Genomic DNA, 22,040 nt, shown 5'->3' on the forward strand with positions numbered 1-22,040 from the left:
CCATTACCTTTGACCTAGTGACCCCAATTTCAATAGGGGTCATCTACTTTCCAAGGCCAATGCACATGAGAAATATTAAGCCAAACTGGGAATCGGTTGACAAGTAATTGATCGGAAAAGATTTCACACTTAGTGTGTAACAGTGACCTTGACTTTTGACTTAGTGACCCCAGTTTCAAAAGAGGTCATCTACTGTCCAAAGCCAATGATCATGGGAATTATCAAGCCAATCGGTGAATCAGTTGACGAGTTATTGATCGGAAACGATTTTACTCTTAATGTGTAACAGTGACCTTGACCTTTGACCTAGTGACCCCAATTTCAGTAGGGGTCATCTGCTTTCCAAGGCCAATGCACATGTGAAGTATCAAGCCAATCAGTCAATTGGTTGACGCGTTATTGATCGGAAACGATTTTCACACTTAGTGTGATAGTGACCTTGACCTTTGACCTAGTGACCCCAATTTCAATAGGGGTCATCTACTGTCTAAGGCCAATGCACATGTGAAGTATCAAGCCAATCGGTCATTTCGTTATTAATCGGAAACAATCTGGTCTACTGACAGACAGACCGACATCCAGCAAAACAAGTTACCCCTTCTTCTTCGAAGAGGTACATAACAATTATTAGAAAAGTATGGAGAAAAGAAAGGAAATGAAAGATACAAAAGTTTTGACATCCCTAAAAAAAACATTGCCACAGGAGGAGAAGCTCTTTGAAAAAGCAATTTAGGTGCAAACACTATTTCTAGCAACAAAGAATATATTCAGGATTAAGCACGAAGAAGTGTTACAAAATGGCAACCAAAACCCTCAATGACCATTACCAAAGTCTACCTGATAGCTGTGAAGATCAGTGGTCAAAATAATAATTGAATACGCAAGAACATAGGCTGCATCTGCGCTGGCAAAAATGCCAAGTCTGCAAAAACAAAATATAAATGGTCAAAACAAAAACCAAGAAAGCACCAAGACAGCTCACACAATACCTGACTACTGTGCAGATCTGTAGTTAACATTATCACAGAGTACGCCAAAACATAGGCCGCGTCAGCACTGGCAAATATCTCACTGCTGCAATGTACAACCACATTAACAACTGGGTTAGCACCACCAACCACTCCACTCTTCAATAATAAAAAATGTCAATGATATTTTTCTGTTTTCTAAATGCCACTATTGAAAATATCTAACAGATACAAATCTTAGATTTTAACATTTTTATAATTTAATATTAATAATAAAATATTATATATGATATCCCAACATAATTGAGAGAATTACAAACTACAAAACATAAATCTGCTTCCAGTACCCTATACGGTAGCAAGAAAAAGGTAGCAAAAAGAATTTCATAAGAAATAAAAAGTTAAAACCAGATGAGCAAATCTGTTGGAAAATGAGGTCAAATGCATGCAAGTAAAGTGTTGTCCCTGCTCAGCCCATGCAGTCAGTGCAGGCTTATTAGGGACAAAATGTTCCTCTTAGACTTGATGTATGTTAAGAAGAGACTTCCTTTGAACACAAAAATAACATATAAGCAGAGGGTGTCATCCTTGATTAGCCTGTAACACTGCACAGGCTATACAAGCAGAAGGTGTCATCCTTGATTAGCCTGTAACACTGCACAGGCTATACAAGCAGAAGGTGTCATCCCTGATTAGCCTGTAACACTGCACAGTCTATACAAGCAGAAGGTGTCATCATTGATTAGCCTGTAACACTGCACAGGCTATACAAGCAGAAGGTGTCATCCCTGATTAGCCTGTAACACTGCACAGGCTATACAAGCAGAAGGTGTCATCCTTGATTAGCCTGTAACACTGCACAGGCTATACAAGCAGAAGGTGTCATCCTTGATTAGCCTGTAACACTGCACAGGCTAATCTGAATCAACACTTTATAAACATGCTTTATGACCTGTTTTTCCGGATTGCTGCTCTATTATACATTGAAGCTTATCAGCAATTAAACAAGACTCCAGATGAGATATCATGAAAATTAAGTACCATCTTCCTGAACAAGCAATCTTCAATACATCGATTATGGCAACAAATGACATCTCATCCCCATCAACCATAAATACCAAAAATAGTCATCTAATCAAATCAAAACGCTTGAAGAATGTTTTAGAATTTATAAATGTATGAATAAACCAGATTATTCTATGCACAAATCCTTACTTGGTGTTGCATTCACAGAAGCGAGAGGCAAACTTCTCCATCAGTCTGTCAATCTTCTGGGCCTCCCCCGGCAACCGGAACCCCTCCAGGAAACGACGCAGTGCAGACACAAAATTCATCTCAGCAAAGTTCAGTTGGTCCACATACGCATACATTATTTCTTTGTTGAACCTTGAATAGAAGTCATGAACATTTAATTAAATTCAATACATTTAGAACTGTATAGCCTCTTTGTCTGTATATTCGGCCACTTAAGAGTGAAATTGACTTTTTCTATTAAATGAAAAGATTTTCGGCACAAGTGAGACATTTAATTAAACGTTTTATTTCTTTCCCACAAAAGTATGGCAAAATAATTTACAACGCAGGTATTTCCTTAGTAACAGGCCAATTCTAGGTGGGCACCCTAGCAGTCCTGATATGTTGGTATCTTTCCTATCAATCTGTTCAGTCATTATTTTTATAGGAAAACAATAAATGTTTTAAGTTTTTTGGATATAAATCACTAAATAAATATTCTTATAGACTAATAAACACAAAAACACTGTTTAAACATGAATATTTTCAGAATTATTGGTATTTACACAGCATGTGTAGCTGATTTTACTTAATTTTTACCTAAATTAAAATTTTCTCTCCAAAAAATAACATTTGCATGTTTTTAAGCTAAATACAACATGTATATGTTATAGATTTTTAAAAATAAGCATAACTCACTTAAGTTTTATCAGAAATCTGTCATTATTACCAACATAAGGAGGTGGATGAATCTATAGGAATGGATGAAACAATAGGAAAGAAGGATACATAAAGGTCATAGCAATTGCTAACAGTTTAGAGTCAAACATAATAAAATTAAGAGTACATGTATAAACACATTGAAAAATACAAATTTTACCTCAATGATATTTTTCAATATCTCACTACGTTTTTTTATACTAAATTGAATACTTTTTTATTCTGACAGTCTTGACCAAATTTATGTGATAATAAACAAGAGCTTTGTAACAGACTAAATAGCAGACCCCTGCCATAATAATTTTGTCAAAGTAAGTACAGGACCTCCATACATTTCATGAACGTTAATCAAGTATATTTTAGTAAAAGCAGAATGATTAATTAAGTTTTCAATTATTTCTGAAACCAAAGCAGCAGCAGTTGTTGTCGGTTAAAAAAACACCAGACAAAACTGAAATAAAGCGTTCATTCCTCCTATGGCCTTCTATCAGCATACAAAGCTTCATTAGCTGATATACTTGGTGAGTTATTGCAAGACCCAGGCTATTGTTTTCAATTATGTCTGCAGGGAAAGCATCTGTAACAATAGCAATCACAAATATGTCTGCAGGGAAAGCATCTGTAACAATAGCAATCACAATTATGTCTGCAGGGAAAGCATCTGTAACAATAGCAATCACAATTATTGTCTGACAAAACAACTAAAATAACATGCATTTTCCCCATATGGCCCTATTTCAACATACCAACTTTATCAAACTGAGCTTGATTTTTTTATGAGTTATCCCAGGATCCAGATTTAAGTAATCAATAAATTTCATAACCACAGCAAACACAATTTTACTCTGACAAAAAAATGAAATTAATTACTAAGTTTCATCAGCGTAGCCTAAGTACTTTTTGAGTTCTGGCAGGATCCTGATACAGACAGACACATGGACACTCACAACTCAGAGTTATGAATAGACAGTTATATTACCCTCAGATTACACCAGACAGACACATGGACACTCACAACTCAGAGTTATGAATAGACAGTTATATTACCCTCAGATTACACCAGACAGACACATGGACACTCACAACAACTCAGAGTTATGAATAGACAGTTATATTACCCTCAGATTACACCAGACAGACACATGGACACTCACAACAACTCAGAGTTATGAATAGACAGTTATATTACCCTCAGATTACACCAGACAGACACATGGACACTCACAACTCAGAGTTATGAATAGTCAGTTATATTACCCTCAGATTACACCAGACAGACACATGGACACTCACAACAACTCAGAGTTATGAATAGACAGTTATATTACTCTCAGATTACACCAGACAGACACATGGACACTCACAACTCAGAGTTATGAATAGTCAGTTATATTACCCTCAGATTACACCAGACAGACACATGGACACTCACAACAACTCAGAGTTATGAATAGACAGTTATATTACTCTCAGATTACACCAGACAGACACATGGACACTCACAACTCAGAGTTATGAATAGACAGTTATATTACCCTCAGATTACACCAGACAGACACATGGACACTCACAACAACTCAGAGTTATGAATAGACAGTTATATTACCCTCAGATTACACCAGACAGACACATGGACACTCACAACAACTCAGAGTTATGAATAGACAGTTATATTACCCTCAGATTACACCAGACAGACACATGGACACTCACAACTCAGAGTTATGAATAGACAGTTATATTACCCTCAGATTACACCAGACAGACACATGGACACTCACAACTCAGAGTTATGAATAGACAGTTATATTACCCTCAGATTACACCAGACAGACACATGGACACTCACAACTCAGAGTTATGAATAGACAGTTATATTACCCTCAGATTACACCAGACAGACACATGGACACTCACAACTCAGAGTTATGAATAGACAGCTATATTACCCTCAGATTACACCAGACAGACACATGGACACTCACAACTCAAGAGTTATGAATAGACAGTTATATTACCCTCAGATTACACCAGACAGACACATGGACACTCACAACAACTCAGAGTTATGAATAGACAGTTATATTACCCTCAGATTACACCAGACAGACACATGGACACTCACAACTCAGAGTTATGAATAGACAGTTATATTACCCTCAGATTACACCAGACAGACACATGAACACTCACAACAACTCAGAGTTATGAATAGACAGTTATATTACCCTCAGATTACACCAGACAGACACATGGACACTCACAACAACTCAGAGTTATGAATAGACAGTTATATTACCCTCAGATTACACCAGACAGACACATGGACACTCACAACTCAGAGTTATGAATAGACATTTATATTACCCTCAGATTACACCAGACAGACACATGGACACTCACAACAACTCAGAGTTATGAATAGACAGTTATATTACCCTCAGATTACACCAGACAGACACATGGACACTCACAACTCAGAGTTATGAATAGACAGTTATATTACCCTCAGATTACACCAGACAGACACATGGACACTCACAACTCAGAGTTATGAATAGACAGTTATATTACCCTCAGATTAAACCAGACAGACACATGGACACTCACAACTCAGAGTTATGAATAGACAGTTATATTACCCTCAGATTACACCAGACAGACACATGGACACTCACAACTCAGAGTTATGAATAGACAGTTATATTACCCTCAGATTACACCAGACAGACACATGGACACTCACAACTCAGAGTTATGAATAGACAGTTATATTACCCTCAGATTACACCAGACAGACACATGGACACTCACAACAACTCAGAGTTATGAATAGACAGTTATATTACCCTCAGATTACACCAGACAGACACATGGACACTCACAACTCAGAGTTATGAATAGACAGTTATATTACCCTCAGATTACACCAGACAGACACATGGACACTCACGACTCAGAGTTATGAATAGACAGTTATATTACCCTCAGATTACACCAGACAGACACATGGACACTCACAACAACTCAGAGTTATGAATAGACAGTTATATTACCCTCAGATTACACCAGACAGACACATGGACACTCACAACTCAGAGTTATGAATAGACAGTTATATTACCCTCAGATTACACCAGACAGACACATAAACACTCACAACTCAGAGTTATGAATAGACAGTTATATTACCCTCAGATTAAACCAGACAGACACATGGACACTCACAACTCAGAGTTATAATTAGACAGTTATATTACCCTCAGATTACACCAGACAGACACATGGACACTCACAACTCAGAGTTATGAATAGACAGTTATATTACCCTCAGATTACACCAGACAGACACATGGACACTCACAACAACTCAGAGTTATGAATAGACAGTTATATTACCCTCAGATTACACCAGACAGACACATGGACACTCACAACTCAGAGTTATGAATAGACAGTTATATTACCCTCAGATTACACCAGACAGACACATGGACACTCACAACTCAGAGTTATGAATAGACAGTTATATTACCCTCAGATTAAACCAGACAGACACATGGACACTCACAACTCAGAGTTATGAATAGACAGTTATATTACCCTCAGATTACACCAGACAGACACATTAACACTCACAACTCAGAGTTATGAATAGACAGTTATATTACCCTCAGATTACACCAGACAGACACATGGACACTCACAACAACTCAGAGTTATGAATAGACAGTTATATTACCCTCAGATTACACCAGACAGACACATGGACACTCACAACAACTCAGAGTTATGAATAGACAGTTATATTACCCTCAGATTACACCAGACAGACACATGGACACTCACAACTCAGAGTTATGAATAGACAGTTATATTACCCTCAGATTACACCAGACAGACACATGGACACTCACAACTCAGAGTTATGAATAGACAGTTATATTACCCTCAGATTACAACAGACAGACACATGGACACTCACAACTCAGAGTTATGAATAGACAGTTATATTACCCTCAGATTACACCAGACAGACACATGGACACTCACAACTCAGAGTTATGAATAGACAGTTATATTACCCTCAGATTACACCAGACAGACACATGGACACTCACAACTCAGAGTTATGAATAGACAGTTATATTACCCTCAGATTACACCAGACAGACACATGGACACTCACAACAACTCAGAGTTATGAATAGACAGTTATATTACCCTCAGATTACACCAGACAGACACATGGACACTCACAACTCAGAGTTATGAATAGACATTTATATTACCCTCAGATTACACCAGACAGACACATGAACACTCACAACAACTCAGAGTTATGAATAGACAGTTATATTACCCTCAGATTACACCAGAAAGACTTATAGAGTTATGAATAGACAGTTATATTACCCTCAGATTACACCAGAAAGACTTATAGAGTTATGAATAGACAGTTATATTACCTTCAGATTACACCAGACAGACACATGGACACTCACAACAATTCAGAGTTATGAAGAGACAGTTATATTACCCTCAGATTACACCAGACAGACACATGGACACTCACAACAACTCAGAGTTATGAATAGACAGTTATATTGCCCTAAGATTACACCAGACAGACACATGGACACTCACAACAACTCAGAGTTATGAAGAGACAGTTATATTACCCTCAGATTACACCAGACAGACACATGGACACTCACAACAACTCAGAGTTATAAATAGACAGTTATATAACCTTCATATTACACCAGACAGACACATGGACACTCACAACAACTCAGAGTTATGAAAAGACAGTTATATTACCCTCAGATTACACCAGACAGACACATGGACACTCACAACAACTCAGAGTTATGAATAGACAGTTATATTACCCTCAGATTACACAAGACAGACACATGGACACTCACAACAACTAAGAGTTATGAAGAGACAGTTATATTACCCTCAGATTACACCAGACAGACACATGGACACTCACAACAACTCGGAGTTATGAATAGACAGTTATATTACCCTCAGATTACACCAGACAGACACATGGACACTCACAACTCAGAGTTATGAATAGACAGTTATATTACCCTCAGATTACACCAGACAGACACATGGACACTCACAACTCAGAGTTATGAATAGACAGTTATATTACCCTCAGATTACACCAGACAGACACATGGACACTCACAACAACTCGGAGTTATGAATAGACAGTTATATTACCCTCAGATTACACCAGACAGACACATGGACACTCACAACTCAGAGTTATGAATAAACAGTTATATTACCCTCAGATTACACCAGACAGACACATGGACACTCACAACTCAGAGTTATGAATAGACAGTTATATTACCCTCAGATTACACCAGACAGACACATGGACACTCACAACAACTCGGAGTTATGAATAGACAGTTATATTACCCTCAGATTAAACCAGACAGACACATGGACACTCACAACTCAGAGTTATGAATAGACAGTTATATTACCCTCAGATTACACCAGACAGACACATGGACACTCACAACTCAGAGTTATGAATAGACAGTTATATTACCCTCAGATTACACCAGACAGACACATGGACACTCACAACTCAGAGTTATGAATAGACAGTTATATTACCCTCAGATTACACCAGACAGACACATGGACACTCACAACTCAGAGTTATGAATAGACAGTTATATTACCCTCAGATTACACCGGACAGACACATGGACACTCACAACTCAGAGTTATGAATAGACAGTTATATTACCCTCAGATTACACCAGAAACACTTATAAGAGCTTTCTCACAATTAAGTCTAATACCCTGGCACTTATTTGTCACCAATGTTTAACAGCATATATCTCAGGAGTGCGTGGCTCCGTGGGGATGAAAAACGTGTCTGGTACATCTACACCTTATAGTCGTGACATATTTTACATTTCAACTCAGTCACTTGGGGAATATGGAAGCAGTTCACTCTACAAATTTACAACATTTTACGCCGACTGCTTGACCAACTGACCGATTGAGAGAGTGACTCAAACATACCCTCACCCTGTGTATGGCTGCAAATGAATGCTTTAGAATAATAACTTACTTATCATTGTCTCCGATGAAATCTCCTATCATAGTCTGAAATGAAAGCAATTGAATACTTCAATTTTAAATCATTAAAAAATAGTATACAAATAATTGTCAAAGCATTATCATTTTTATCATGCATGCATAAGAAAACTGGATTGGTAGGCACCCTTTCATATGTAATAATTTTCTTTGTCAAATTTCTGCTTTTTAATTTTTAAAAATAAAAACGGAGGTGTTGACATGTTTATGACGTTTTCAATTTTACATGTACAAAATGCCCTTGCTCCGTCTTACAAGCATCAGATAAATGAAGCTCGCCCACCCACAAAACTGGATTTAGGTTTTTCCACTTAAAGTTTTAAATCCTCACCAAATATTGTTCATGGATAAATTTCCATTCATTCAAAATCACAAAAATAACCACCTGTCTGTTTAAAGTCCCAGACAAAACCCAATCACCTTTTTATATAAGATTAAGTTAACTGCTTAGCACATTGCATACATATAAAATAATAGGCAAATATGTAAAATTATTTTAAATATAGTGGCAGGTGTAGAAGCATAAAATGTTCACTTGTCATGGCAAGCAGGCATAGAAATTTTACACCCTTTTTGTATTGTACAAATCTGATACATATGTTCAGCATGTCTTGAACATCAGATGTTTAATATTAAATTACTATATATACTATATATAACTATGACATGTCGTAAACAAGAAAACAAGTAATCTGAATATGCAAAACAACCAAAACAACAAATATACTAGAATCATCATTATACACAACTCACAAATAAACAAATAAGCAATTATAAAGTCAAAGAATGCTGTTTGCATGCACACCTTATCCAGTCGGTCATCGTTGTGGAAGAGTTCAGCGATGTCGTCTGGTGACGTTCCCAGCATGCCCTGGTCCTGGAGGTACTGCACGCCTCGACGTGGCTTCTTGTTGAACCTGCAATATATGGCGTCAGTAGGCGCACTGGTTTTACCAGTTAGAGCTAAGTTTGCCCAGTAAAATCTTACAAGTGTAAGTGGGTTGACTGGCAACTGCGATGACTGAAATACTGTTAAATATGGCAGACAATTCAAACAAACAAACAAATGAGCCCTATTCTGTGAAAACTGTGCTTACTACATGTGCATATAGTGTTGTCCCTTACTACATGTGCATATAGTATTGTCCCTTACTACATGTGCATATAGTGTTGTCCCTTACTACATCTGCATAAAGTGTTGTCCCTTACTACATGTGCATATAGTGTTGTCCCTTACTACATGTGCATATTGTGTTGTCCCTTACTACATGTGCATATAGTTTTGTCCCTTACTACATGTGCATATAGTGTTGTCCCTTACTACATGTGCATATAGTGTTGTCCCTTACTACATGTGCATATATTGTTGTCCCTTACTACATGTGCATATAGTGTTGTCCCTTACTACATGTGCATATAGTGTTGTCCCTTACTACATGTGCATATAGTGTTGTCCCTTACTACATGTGCATATAGTGTTGTCCCTTACTACATGTGCATATAGTGTTGTCCCTTACTACATGTGCATATAGTGTTGTCCCTTACTACATGTGCATATAGTGTTGTCCCTTACTACATGTGCATATAGTGTTGTCCCTTACTACATGTGCATATAGTGTTGTCCCTTACTACATGTGCATATAGTGTTGTCCCTTACTACATGTGCATATAGTGTTGTCCCTTACTACATGAGCATATAGTGTTGTCCCTTACTACATGTGCATATAGTGTTGTCCCTTACTACATGTGCATATAGTGTTGTCCCTTACTACATGTGCATATAGTGTTGTATCTTACTACATGTGCATATAGTGTTGTCCCAAATAGGTCTGTGAAAACTGTGCTTACTACATGTGCATATAGTGTTGTCCCAAATAGGTCTGTGAAAACTGTGCTTACTACATGTGCATATAGTGTTGTCCCAAATAGGTCTGTGAAAACTGTGCTTACTACATGTGCATATAGTGTTGTCCCAAATAGGTCTGTGAAAACTGTGCTTAATACATGTGCATATAGTGTTGTCCCAAATAGGTCTGTGAATTTTTGCTTACAAGAGACTTGTTTGTTTTTAAACAAAGATACCATGAAAGTCCAGTTTTTAAACAAAGATACCATGAGTCCAGTTTTTAAACAAAGATACCACGAAAGTCCAGTTTTCCCATAACAAGGCTCAATTAAATAGTGCTCATGCAGCAAAGAGGCTCAGTGTATTGCTTTCAGATAAATGCCACGTCCCATAGACTAATTACTTACAGTTCAACCCCATGTTCCATGATCTGATTGCTTACAGTTCAATGCCAAGTTCCATGATCTGATTGCTTACAGTTCAATGCCATGTTCCATTATCCGATTGCTTACGGTTCAATGCCATGTTCCATGACCTGATAGCTAACAGTTCAATGCCAAGTTCCATGATCTGATTGCTTACAGTTCAATGCCATGTTCCATTATCCGATTGCTTACAGTTCAATGCCATGTTCCATGACCTGATTGCTAACAGTTCAATGCCATGTTCCATGACCTGATAGCTTACAGTTCATGGCATGTTCCATGACCTGATAGCGTACAGTTCAATGCCATGTTCCATGACCTGATTGCTAACAGTTCAATGCCATGTTCCATGATCTGATTGCTAACAGTCTAATGCCATGTTCCATAACCTGATAGCTTACAGTTCAATGCCATGTTCCATGACCTGATTGCTTACAGTTCGATGCCATGTTCCATAATCTGATTGCTTACAGTTCAATGCCATGTTCCATGACCTGATAGCTTACAGTGCAATGCCATGTTCCATGACCTGATTGCTTACAGTTCAATGCCATGTTCCATGACCTGATTGCTTACAGTTCAATGCCATGTTCCATGACCTGATTGCTTAAAGTTCAATGCAATGTTCCATGACCTGATTGCTTACAGTTCAATGCAATGTTCCATGACCTGATTGCTTACAGTTAAATGCCATGTTCCATGACCTGATTGCTTACAGTTCAATGCCATGTTCCATGACCTGATTGTTTACAGTTCAATGCCATGTTCCGTGACCTGATTGCTTACAGCTCAATGCCATGTTCCATGACCTGATAGCTTACAGTTCATGGCATGTTCCATGACCTGATAGCGTACAGTTCAATGCCATTTTCCATGACCTGATTGCTTACAGTTCAATGCAATGTTCCATGACCTGATTGCTTACAGTTCAATGCCATGTTCCATGACCTGATTGCTTACAGTTCAATGCCATGTTCCATGACCTGATTGCTTACAGTTCAATGCCATGTTCCATGACCTGATTGCTTACAGTTCAATGCCATTTTCCATGACCTGATTGCTTACAGTTCAATGCCATGTTCCATGATCTCCTTCTGCTGTTTGAGGACCTCATACTGCTCCGGGCTGTCCTGGGGCTGCACACTCACAGACAGGGTGTGGTTGCTGCTGTTGGACTCCAGTGAGTTCACGCTACCATAGCTGTCCAGCGTACCTTTACCCGAGTCTGAGTCTGACTCCTGGGACGGCTTGCTATCAGCACCTAGCAACATTGAGGACATGACTCTGTTTTACATAGAGTAGAAGAAGAGCATTCATCTCAGTCTAGGCATTTATCATAGAACTAAGGAATCCTTTAAGAAATCTGTATCTAATTGCACACAAGCTGACCAAGGGAGTTATACAAGTATCTTAGTCGGTTATTTCTTAAAGCTGGTAATTCACAAAGGTTGAGGTGATTACAAATGAGAATAAATAGCTTGCTTGCAATCTCATGAATATTCTCATCTAATTCAGTCAATGAAACATTGCCTTATAGCATTAAAACCAATACTATCAAAGTTAACGACTTGCTGGAGAAAACTATATGAATGGTGTTACATCTAGTCTGACTCACCGAGGTTGGACTGTGAGTGAGGATTGACATACAGGTCTTTGCTCCACTCCACCATGCACTTGAGGATGGACACAAGGCACTCTAGACCCTTCACACGCATGCTCTGCTCCTGGGTTGGCGTTACTCCTGGGGCAAATATTATGCAATTATTTTTCTATGTTGAATTACATACCATTTTTATAAATCAACACTACTGTTATTGTCTCTCCTTACCTGGTGTTTCATCTGAAATAACAACACATGTATTTACAATACTGTCTATAAAAGACTTTATGTTAAAACGTACAAACCTAAACAAACAGTGATACTATGCAGTGTTTTTTCCCACCATTTTGAGATGGGGCCAAGACCCTTTGGATTGGGACAAATTGCATTTTTTTGACTATAACTGGGAAATTTGTTGTTGTTCTTTTGCTAACAAATACTTATAAGTTGATGAGTGTTTATGATATCATAGTTACTAAGGTTTAACCCTTAGAGCTGATTTGGGAATCAACTGTATGCTGCATTTTTTTAAATAAATTAAAATTCTTTTGGAAACCTTCAATTGGGCATTTTTTGCAGTCATAAGTGAAAAATACATACTTTTTTTATCATTGGGAATGGGGAAAAAAAAACAGCCTAAAATTCTACCAACAAGAGATGTGTTTGTCAGAAACACAATGCCCTCTATTGCGCCGCTTTGAAATAAAATTTTCAATATATCATTTGGCAGGTTTAGAAATTATCACCCTTTTAAAGCTTATTACTTCCCTTGGATTGTTTTTTTTTACTTTTGACCTTAAAGGATGACCTTGACCTTTCACCAATCAAAATGAGCAGCTTCATCAGATACACATGCATGCTGCATATCAAGTTGCTATCTTCAATATTGCAAAAGTTATGGCCAATTTTAAAGTTTTCAGACAGACAGACAGGCTGACAATTTAACTGCTATATGCCACCCTACCCGGGGCATAATAAAAAACCACTTCAGTGGAACACATACCCAGAGCCAGGGATTGTCTGCCCTGAGCAATCTTGGACAGATCACTCACTAGCCGCTCAAAAAGGTTGGCCAAGGAAAGGTCACAGTCATAGTTGACATAGATGTCAACAACACACTGGGCATCTGCAATGAAAAGACACAGGACATGTAATATGGCAAATTTAAGTTAAATACAAGATTTCTCTATCCATATCAAATATTAGAAAGTCAGTCCTAATGCAATACAGATTTCATAACAGAATAAACGAATATAACTACTACAGAAGTAAGTAACGAGCCTTTTATTCTAAGGCTCTTTATAAGGTAAATAACAAGAGCAAAAAGACAACATATATCAATACCCAGGTATTCAGAACAAGTGTCAATGAGCATCCATACAAGGAATTATATTACATCAACAAGTAAATTAAGTTGACAAAATGTGAAAAACTACTTCTATTTCTGGCTGTTTTGTTTAATATGTTTTTTCAAATATAACTAGACATGTGTAACATTCTAAAACAAGAGGGCCATAAGGCCCTACGGCGCTCACCTGAAAGCCAAAGGAACTAGACTATTCTGAAAAAATGCAAGCTGATTCATGAAGATTATTTTGGACCAAAAAAGTGACTTTTAACATGTTTTTTTTTTATATTTTACCTTGTGACCTAGTTTTTGAGCTGATATGACCAAGCTTCAATCTCTGGCAAAATATAAGGACAACTGCCCCCCCCCCTGGCGGCCATGTTTTTCAACGAACCATAACCATTTTCAAACTCACTCGAGCTATTGTTAGAAATAATGTTCTGATCAAGTTTCATAAAGATTGGATAATAAATGTGACTTCTAGAGTGTTAACAAAGTTTTTGTAGTAAATAGCCATTTAAGGAAAAATGCCACGCCCCCTTGCGGCCATGTTTTTTAACAGATCTCAACCATTTCTGAACTTAGGCCAGATATTATTAGTTCAAATATTCTGACCAAGTTTCATGAGCATTGGACCACAAATGTGACTTCTAGAGTGTTAACAAGGTTTTACCATACAGTAAAGCCATATAAGGAAAACTGCCCCGCCCCATGGCAGCCATGTTTTTCATTCAACTGGAACCATTTTCGAACTCGTCCAAGATATTATTGGGACACATATTTTGACCAAGTTTGATGAAGATTGGACTAAAAATGTGACTTCTAGAGTGTTAACAAGGTTTTACTATAGCCATAAAAGGAAAACTGCCATGCCCCATGGCGGCCATGTTTTTCAACCAACCGGAACCATTTTCGAACTCGTCCAAGATATTATTGGGACACACGTTCTGACAAAGTTTCATGAAGATTGGACTGAAAATGTGACTTCTGGAGTGTTAACAAGGTTTTACTAAAGCCATATAAGGAAAACTGCCACGCCTCCTGGCGGCCATGTTTTTCAACCAACCGGAACCATTTTCGAACTCGTCCAAGATATTATTGGGACATATGTTCTGACAAAGTTTCATGAAGATTGGACTAAAAATGTGACTTCTAGAGTGTTAACAAGGTTTTACTAAAGCCATATAAGGAAAACTGCCACGCCCCCTGGCGGCCATGTTTTTCGATCAACCAGAACCATTTTTGAACTCGTCCAAGATATTATTGGGACAAATGTTCTGAGTAAGTTTCATGAAGATTGGACAATAAATGTGGCCTCTATAGTGTTAACAAGGTAAATGTTGACGACACACGACGCACAACACACGACGGACAAAAGGCGATCACAATAGCTCACCATGAGCACGATGTGCTCAGGTGAGCTAAAAATAGTTGGGCAAAGACAAATCCAAAATATATTATACAGAGGACAGACAAAACAAAGCTGTCACCATAGGATGACTTATGCCCCCTATAAACGCTTGATAGAAGTTATGAGCATTTTTGAAACCTAAACGCGGACCCTAAGTTCAAGGTCAAGGTCACAGGGGTCAAAATTTATGTGTGTATGGAAAGGCCTTGTTCATATACACATGCATACCAAATATGAAGGTTATATTTCAAGGGACATAGAAAATATGTGCATTTTTCAAAACCTAAACGCAGATTTCGTAACCTAAATGCGGACCCTAAGTTCAAGGTCATGGTCACAGGGGTCAAAATTTGTGAGCGTATTGAAAGGCCTTGTCCATATACACATGCATGTCAAATATGAAATTGCTATATGAAGCAACATAGAAGCTATGAGCATTTTTCGAAACCTAAACGCAAAGTGTGAGGGACAGACGGACGGACAATCCGATCACTATATGCCCTCCTTTGGGGGCATAAAAAGATTTTAAATTCAGCCAAAACAGGTCATGGTCAAAATTATTTTCTTTATGATCATCTACACCTTAAGGTCCTTCAAATACTACAGTTTGAGCAATATTCAACCATAAGGATATTCTATAGTTAAAAGAAAGACAAAGAGCTATGATTATGCAAAAATTGTCTCAGCCCAAATTCCTTTCTTTAATACCATCTGCACATAAAAGCAATTCACCTGCGAAAGCTTAGCAGAATCTAACCAGCAGTTTTACAAGATTTAAAACAAGGGCTGTTTGTAAAACATGCATGCCCCCCTATATGGGCTATAAGTTGTAGAAGCAGCCATTGTGTGAATACGTTTTATGTCACTGTGAACGGTGGTGGTGGTGGTGGTGGTGGTGGTGGTGGTGGTGGTGGTGGTGGTGGTGTAGTAGTAGTAGTAGTAGTAGTAGTAGTAGTAGTAGTAGTAGTAGTAGTAGTAGTAGTAGTAGTAGTAGAAGTAGTTGTAGTAGTAGTAGTAGTAGTAGTAGTAGTATTAGTAGGAGTAGTAGTAGAAGTAGTAGTAGTAGTAGTAGTAGAAGTAGTAGTAGTAGTAGTAGTAGTAGTAGTAGTAGTAGTTGTAGTAGTAGAAGTAGTAGTAGTAGTAGAAGTAGAAGTAGTAGTAGTAGTAGTAGTAGTAGTAGTAGCAGTAGCAGTAGCAGTAGCAGCAGCAGCAGTAGCAGCATTACAATACCAATACTTAAGAATGATCAAATGGGAAAAGGTAACCTAGCACTGGCAGTAAATATGGGGCTCATTTACAGGTCAGATTTGGAATCTCTGCTGTAAAATGAGATTTTGAATGAATTAAAGGGAGGCAAATCTGTAATAAAAAGAACATGCATAAACCGTAGTTGTTTCCCTTGTTTGAACCATGCTAAATCCTTATAATGCCTATTTCCAGTTTTTGTGACCTTCACCTGTGACCTTGACCTTTGACCTAGTGACCTCAAAATCAATAGGGGTCATCAGCAAGTCATTATCAATGTACCTATGAAGTTTCATGATCCTAGCCCCAAGCGTTCTTGAGTTATCATCCGGAAACCACCTGGTGGACGGACCGACATACCGACCGACCGACCGACCGACATAAGCAAATCAATATACCCCCTCTTCTTCGAAGGGGGACATAATAACCAAGCTTTGAAACATACAAATGTTCAGACCAACAGACAGACAGACAGACAAGTGAATGCTTAATGCCTTCTTCTTGATGGTGCCAAAAAATACAGAATTAATTATTGACAGACTATACAGATGAAAGGTAACAAACTGTGACATGTCCAAGATGTCCTGCAGCCAGGAAATAATAATCCTCTTTTTCAGATCTTTCCACAGAAAACTAAAGATACACAAGCTGTTACCTGCACATATCCTTGTAAGTGCCTGGATCACCATCCACTTATGATCAAAGGAGCTGCTGGGGGTCTCCAGGATGTACAGAAAGATCTCCTTGAAAAACACCTGCAATACAGAATACAACAATACAGAAAGATCCCCTTGAAAAACACCTGCAATACAGAATACAGCAATACAGAAAGATCCCCTTGAAAAACACCTGCAATACAGAATACAGCAATACAGAAAGATCTCCTTGGAAAAACCTGCAATACAGAATACAGCAATACATAAAGATCTCCTTGGAAAAACCTGCAATACACAATAAAGCAGTACAAAAAGATCTCCTTGAAAAACACATGCAATACAGACAGACCTACTTAAATCATCTGCAATATACAGAATGATATCCTTGAAAAACACATGCAATACAGACAGACCTCCTAAAATTACCCTCAATATTCAGAATGATCTAAAAACACCTGCAATACACAGAAAGGTATTGACAAAATAAAACAGATCACATTGAGAAGGCCTGCAGCTGCAATATATGAAGGTCTCCTTGAAAAATACTTGCAATACAGAACGATGTTTTGGAAATAAACTATATAAGAAAGAATTTGCTTGTTAACATTTGCAATACATAAAAATAACCTTAAACAAGAGATGTGTTTGTCAGAAACACAATGCCCCCTACTGCGCCGCTTTGAAGCCATATATTTGACATTTGACCTATAAGGATGACCTTTGACCTTGAAGGATGACCTTGACATTTCACCACTCAAAATGTGCAGCTCCATGAGATACACATGCATGCCAAATATCAAGTTGCTATCTTCAATAATGCAAAAGTTATGACCCAGGTTAAAGTTTTGGGACACACACAATGAATGAATGATTGACTGACAGACAAACAGGCCAAAAACAATATACCCCCGATCTTTCGATCCGGGGGCATACAAACCTATAAGACAAAGAGATGGTAATAGAAGCACCTGCCATACATAACAAATCTCATTTAAGAAACCTGCAATGAACAAGACTATTTCCAAGAAATATATGTCCCCTACCGCTCAAACTCCACCATTTTCAGCAATATTTCTTGTCTCTTCTTTGCCATAACAACCAGAATTCTTGACATAGGAACTAAACGAAATGACATGCAGAATCTCCATATTGCCATCTGTCCATGTTTCAAATTTCATGAAAAAATATGAAGAACTTTTTAAGTTATCGCAAGATCCAGAAAGGTGTGACAGACTCACAGACACACAGAGCACAAACCTTCTGGTTTCACCGGTAGGGGACAACAAAGATCTCCTTGATAACCCCCTGCAATACTTAACAATATCTTTAAACAAGAGGGCTAGAAAGGCCCAAAGTCGCTCACCTGAGATTCAAAGGAACTGACCTGTTCTGTGCAGCCCAAGATGTCATTATGTTCTTACCAACTTTTATGACTAGTGAACACCCTGGCAGCCACGTTTTTCAACAGACCAGAACCATTTTCATACACATCCAAGATATCATTTAAACAAATATACTGACAAAGTTTCATGAAGATTCATAAGTCCATATAAGAAAAATGCCCCGCCCACTGGTGGCCATGTTTTTCAAGCAACTGGCACCACTTTCGAACTTGTCCAAAATATCATTGGGACAAATCTTTTGACAAAGTTTAATGATGATCTTGAATAAATATGGTTTCTAGAGTGTTAACAAGGTTTAACTATAGCTATATAAGGAACAATGCCACGCCCCCTTGGTGGCCATGCTTTTCCACCAACCAGAACCATTTTCGAACTCATCCACGATATCATTGGGACAAATCATCTGATCAAGTTTCATGATGATCGAACAATAAATGTGGCCTCTAGAGTTTTAACAAGGTTTTACTAAAGCTTGATATATAGCCATATTAGGAAAAATGCCCCGCCCCCTGGTGGCCATGTTTTTTAAGCAACCGAAACCATTTTCGAACTTATCCAAGATATCATTATGAATCTTCTGACCAAGTTTCATGAAGATCGGAAAAAAAAATGTGGCCTCTAGAGTGTTAACAAGGTTTTACAATAGCCATATAAGGAAAAATGCCCCGCCCCCTGGCAGCCATGTTTTTCAACCAACCAGCATCATTTTTGCACTCGTTCAAGATATTATTGGGGTGAATCTTCTGACCAAGTTTCATGAAGATCGGACAATAAATGTGGCCTCTAGAGTGTTAACAAGATTTTACTATAGCCATATATAGCCATATAAGGAAAAATGCCCTGCCCCTTTGCAGCCATCTTTTTCAAGCAACCATTTTCAAACTCATTCAAGATATCATTGAGACCAATCTTCTGACCAAATTTCATGAAGATTGGACTATAAATGTGGCCTCTAGAGTGTTAACAAGGTTTTACTAAAGCCATATAAGGAAAATTGCCCCGCCCCCTGGCGGCCATGTTTTTTCTCCAATCTGGACCATTTTTGAACTCGTCCGAGATATCAATGAAACCAATGTTTTGACCAAGTTTCATGATAATTGGGCAAAAATTGTGACTTCTAGAGTGCTCACAAGGTTTCTCTATAGCCATATAAGGAATACTGCCCCGCCCCCTGGCGGCCATGTTTTTCAACGGACCGGAACCATTTTTGAACTCAACCAACATATCATTTAGACAAACATTTTGACAAAGTAACATGAAGATTGGGCATCAAATGTGACTTTTACAGAGTTCACAAGGTTTTTCTTTTTTTTGAACTAGTGACCTAGTTTTTGACCCAGCATGACCCAGTTTCGAAATCAGTCGAGGTATCAATGGGACAAAATGTTCTGACCAAATTTCATGAAGATCAGACAATAAATGTGGCCTCTAGAGTGTTCACGAGGCAAAATGTTGACGACGGACGACACACGACGAACGACGGACAAAAAGCGATCACAAAAGCTCACCATGAGCACGTTGTGCTCAGGTGAGCTAAAAACACCTGCAAAACATTAGGATCCCATTTAAACATCTGCAATGTAGGTCTCAATGAAGAACACCTGCATTACAGAAAGATGCCTAGAACAAGAGATGTGTTCGTCAGAAACACAATGCCCCCTACTGCTCCGCTTTGAAATAAAATTTCTATTTATCATTTGGCAGGTATAGAAATCATCTCCCTTTGAAGCTTATTACTTCCCTTGGATTTTATCCAATCCAACCGGGGCGGGGGGGGGGTCTGTAGACAGTCAAAAATGACCAAGTCATACAGCACTGACAACCAAGGCCTGTGGTTTATCAAAGAGATCATAGCCAGAGTTCATCATGTATCTATGGACAGAAATCCACAGGTATGTAATTAACCCTACCTTTCACAAATTAGTACAGGAAAGAAATGATAATTATATCATTAAAAAAAAACTTTGACAAATCAATCATTTGAGTTATAAATAATAAAAATAAAAAATCTGTACAGTAACTGTGAAAACAACTTAAATTCTGTGTAAGGAAATATATAATTTGAGATTTAGAATAATATAAATTACTTCCCTTGAAAATAATTGTCTCTTACAAATCTCTATTTTTAGTAGCAAATAATTAAACGCCATTACCGTGACTGTAGATTCACCACTCAAAATGTGCAGCTCCATGAGATACACATGCATGCCAAATATCAAGTTGCCATGTTCAATATTGAATAAAAATCTCCCTTTAAAGCTTATTACTTCCCTTGGATTTGTATTTTTGACATAAGACCTTGAAGGATGACCTTGACCTTTTACCACAATGTGTTTGTCGGAAACACAATGCCGCCTACTGCGCCGCTTTGGTTTATTTAACATAATTATATAATTTGGCAGGCCAGTTCATTATGTCCATTTAAAGCTTATTACTTCCCTTGGATTTGTTTTTTCAACCCCGTGACCTAGTTTTTGACCCGGCCCATATTCAAACTTGACCTAGATATTTTCTAGATACAAGACCAAGATCGGATGAAAACAATTTGAATTAGAGAGCGGACACGAAAAGTGTGACAGACAGACTGACAGTGCGAAAACTATATACTCCCTTTTCTTCGAAAGGGGGCATAAAAAACAAGATATGTGTTTGTCAGAAACACAATGCCCCCTACTGCGCTTCTTTGAAGCCATATATTTGACCTTTGACCTTGAAGGAGGACTTTGACATTTACCAATCAAAATGTGCAGCTTCATGAGATACACATGCATGCCAAATATCAAGTTGCTATCTTCAATATTGCAAAAAAATGCAAAAGTTATGATCAAGGTTAAAGTTTTGGGACAGAATGACATACAAACAGATACATACAATGACAGACAGGCCAAAAACAATATACCCCTGATCATTCGATCCGAGGGCATAAAAAACTGCAATGCAGAAGTCTTCTTTAACACCTGTAATTCAGAGAGGACTCCTTAAAAACCACCTGTACAGAGCAAAATACAAGAAAATGCTTCCAGTTTAAAATCGTTGAA

At 37.9% G+C, this 22,040-nt stretch overlaps 1 protein-coding gene across 9 annotated transcripts in view; it reads right to left on the minus strand.

Moving 5' to 3' along the window:
• LOC127867530 (brefeldin A-inhibited guanine nucleotide-exchange protein 1-like) overlaps positions 1-22,040 on the minus strand; it is an 82,881-nt gene that overhangs the window by 45,913 nt on the left and 14,928 nt on the right. For 5 of the 9 annotated variants that reach the window (XM_052408780.1, XM_052408776.1, XM_052408778.1 and 2 more), the window contains exons 12-19: positions 17,599-17,698; positions 13,943-14,065; positions 12,955-13,080; positions 12,405-12,600; positions 9,874-9,985; positions 9,043-9,077; positions 2,184-2,354; positions 838-922 (exon numbers count right to left, since the gene is read on the minus strand). In XM_052408780.1, coding sequence (XP_052264740.1) covers positions 838-922; positions 2,184-2,354; positions 9,043-9,077; positions 9,874-9,985; positions 12,405-12,600; positions 12,955-13,080; positions 13,943-14,065; positions 17,599-17,698 — 948 coding nt within the window. Of the gene's footprint in view, positions 1-837; positions 923-989; positions 1,075-2,183; positions 2,355-9,042; positions 9,078-9,873; positions 9,986-12,404; positions 12,601-12,954; positions 13,081-13,942; positions 14,066-17,598; positions 17,699-22,040 lie in introns of all 9 variants that reach the window. The other 4 variants (XM_052408782.1, XM_052408779.1, XM_052408781.1 and 1 more) reach the window with 1 other exon arrangement.

The sequence above is a fragment of the Dreissena polymorpha genome, chromosome 2 (genome assembly GCF_020536995.1).
Source record: "Dreissena polymorpha isolate Duluth1 chromosome 2, UMN_Dpol_1.0, whole genome shotgun sequence".
Classification (NCBI taxonomy): Eukaryota; Metazoa; Mollusca; class Bivalvia; order Myida; family Dreissenidae; genus Dreissena; species Dreissena polymorpha.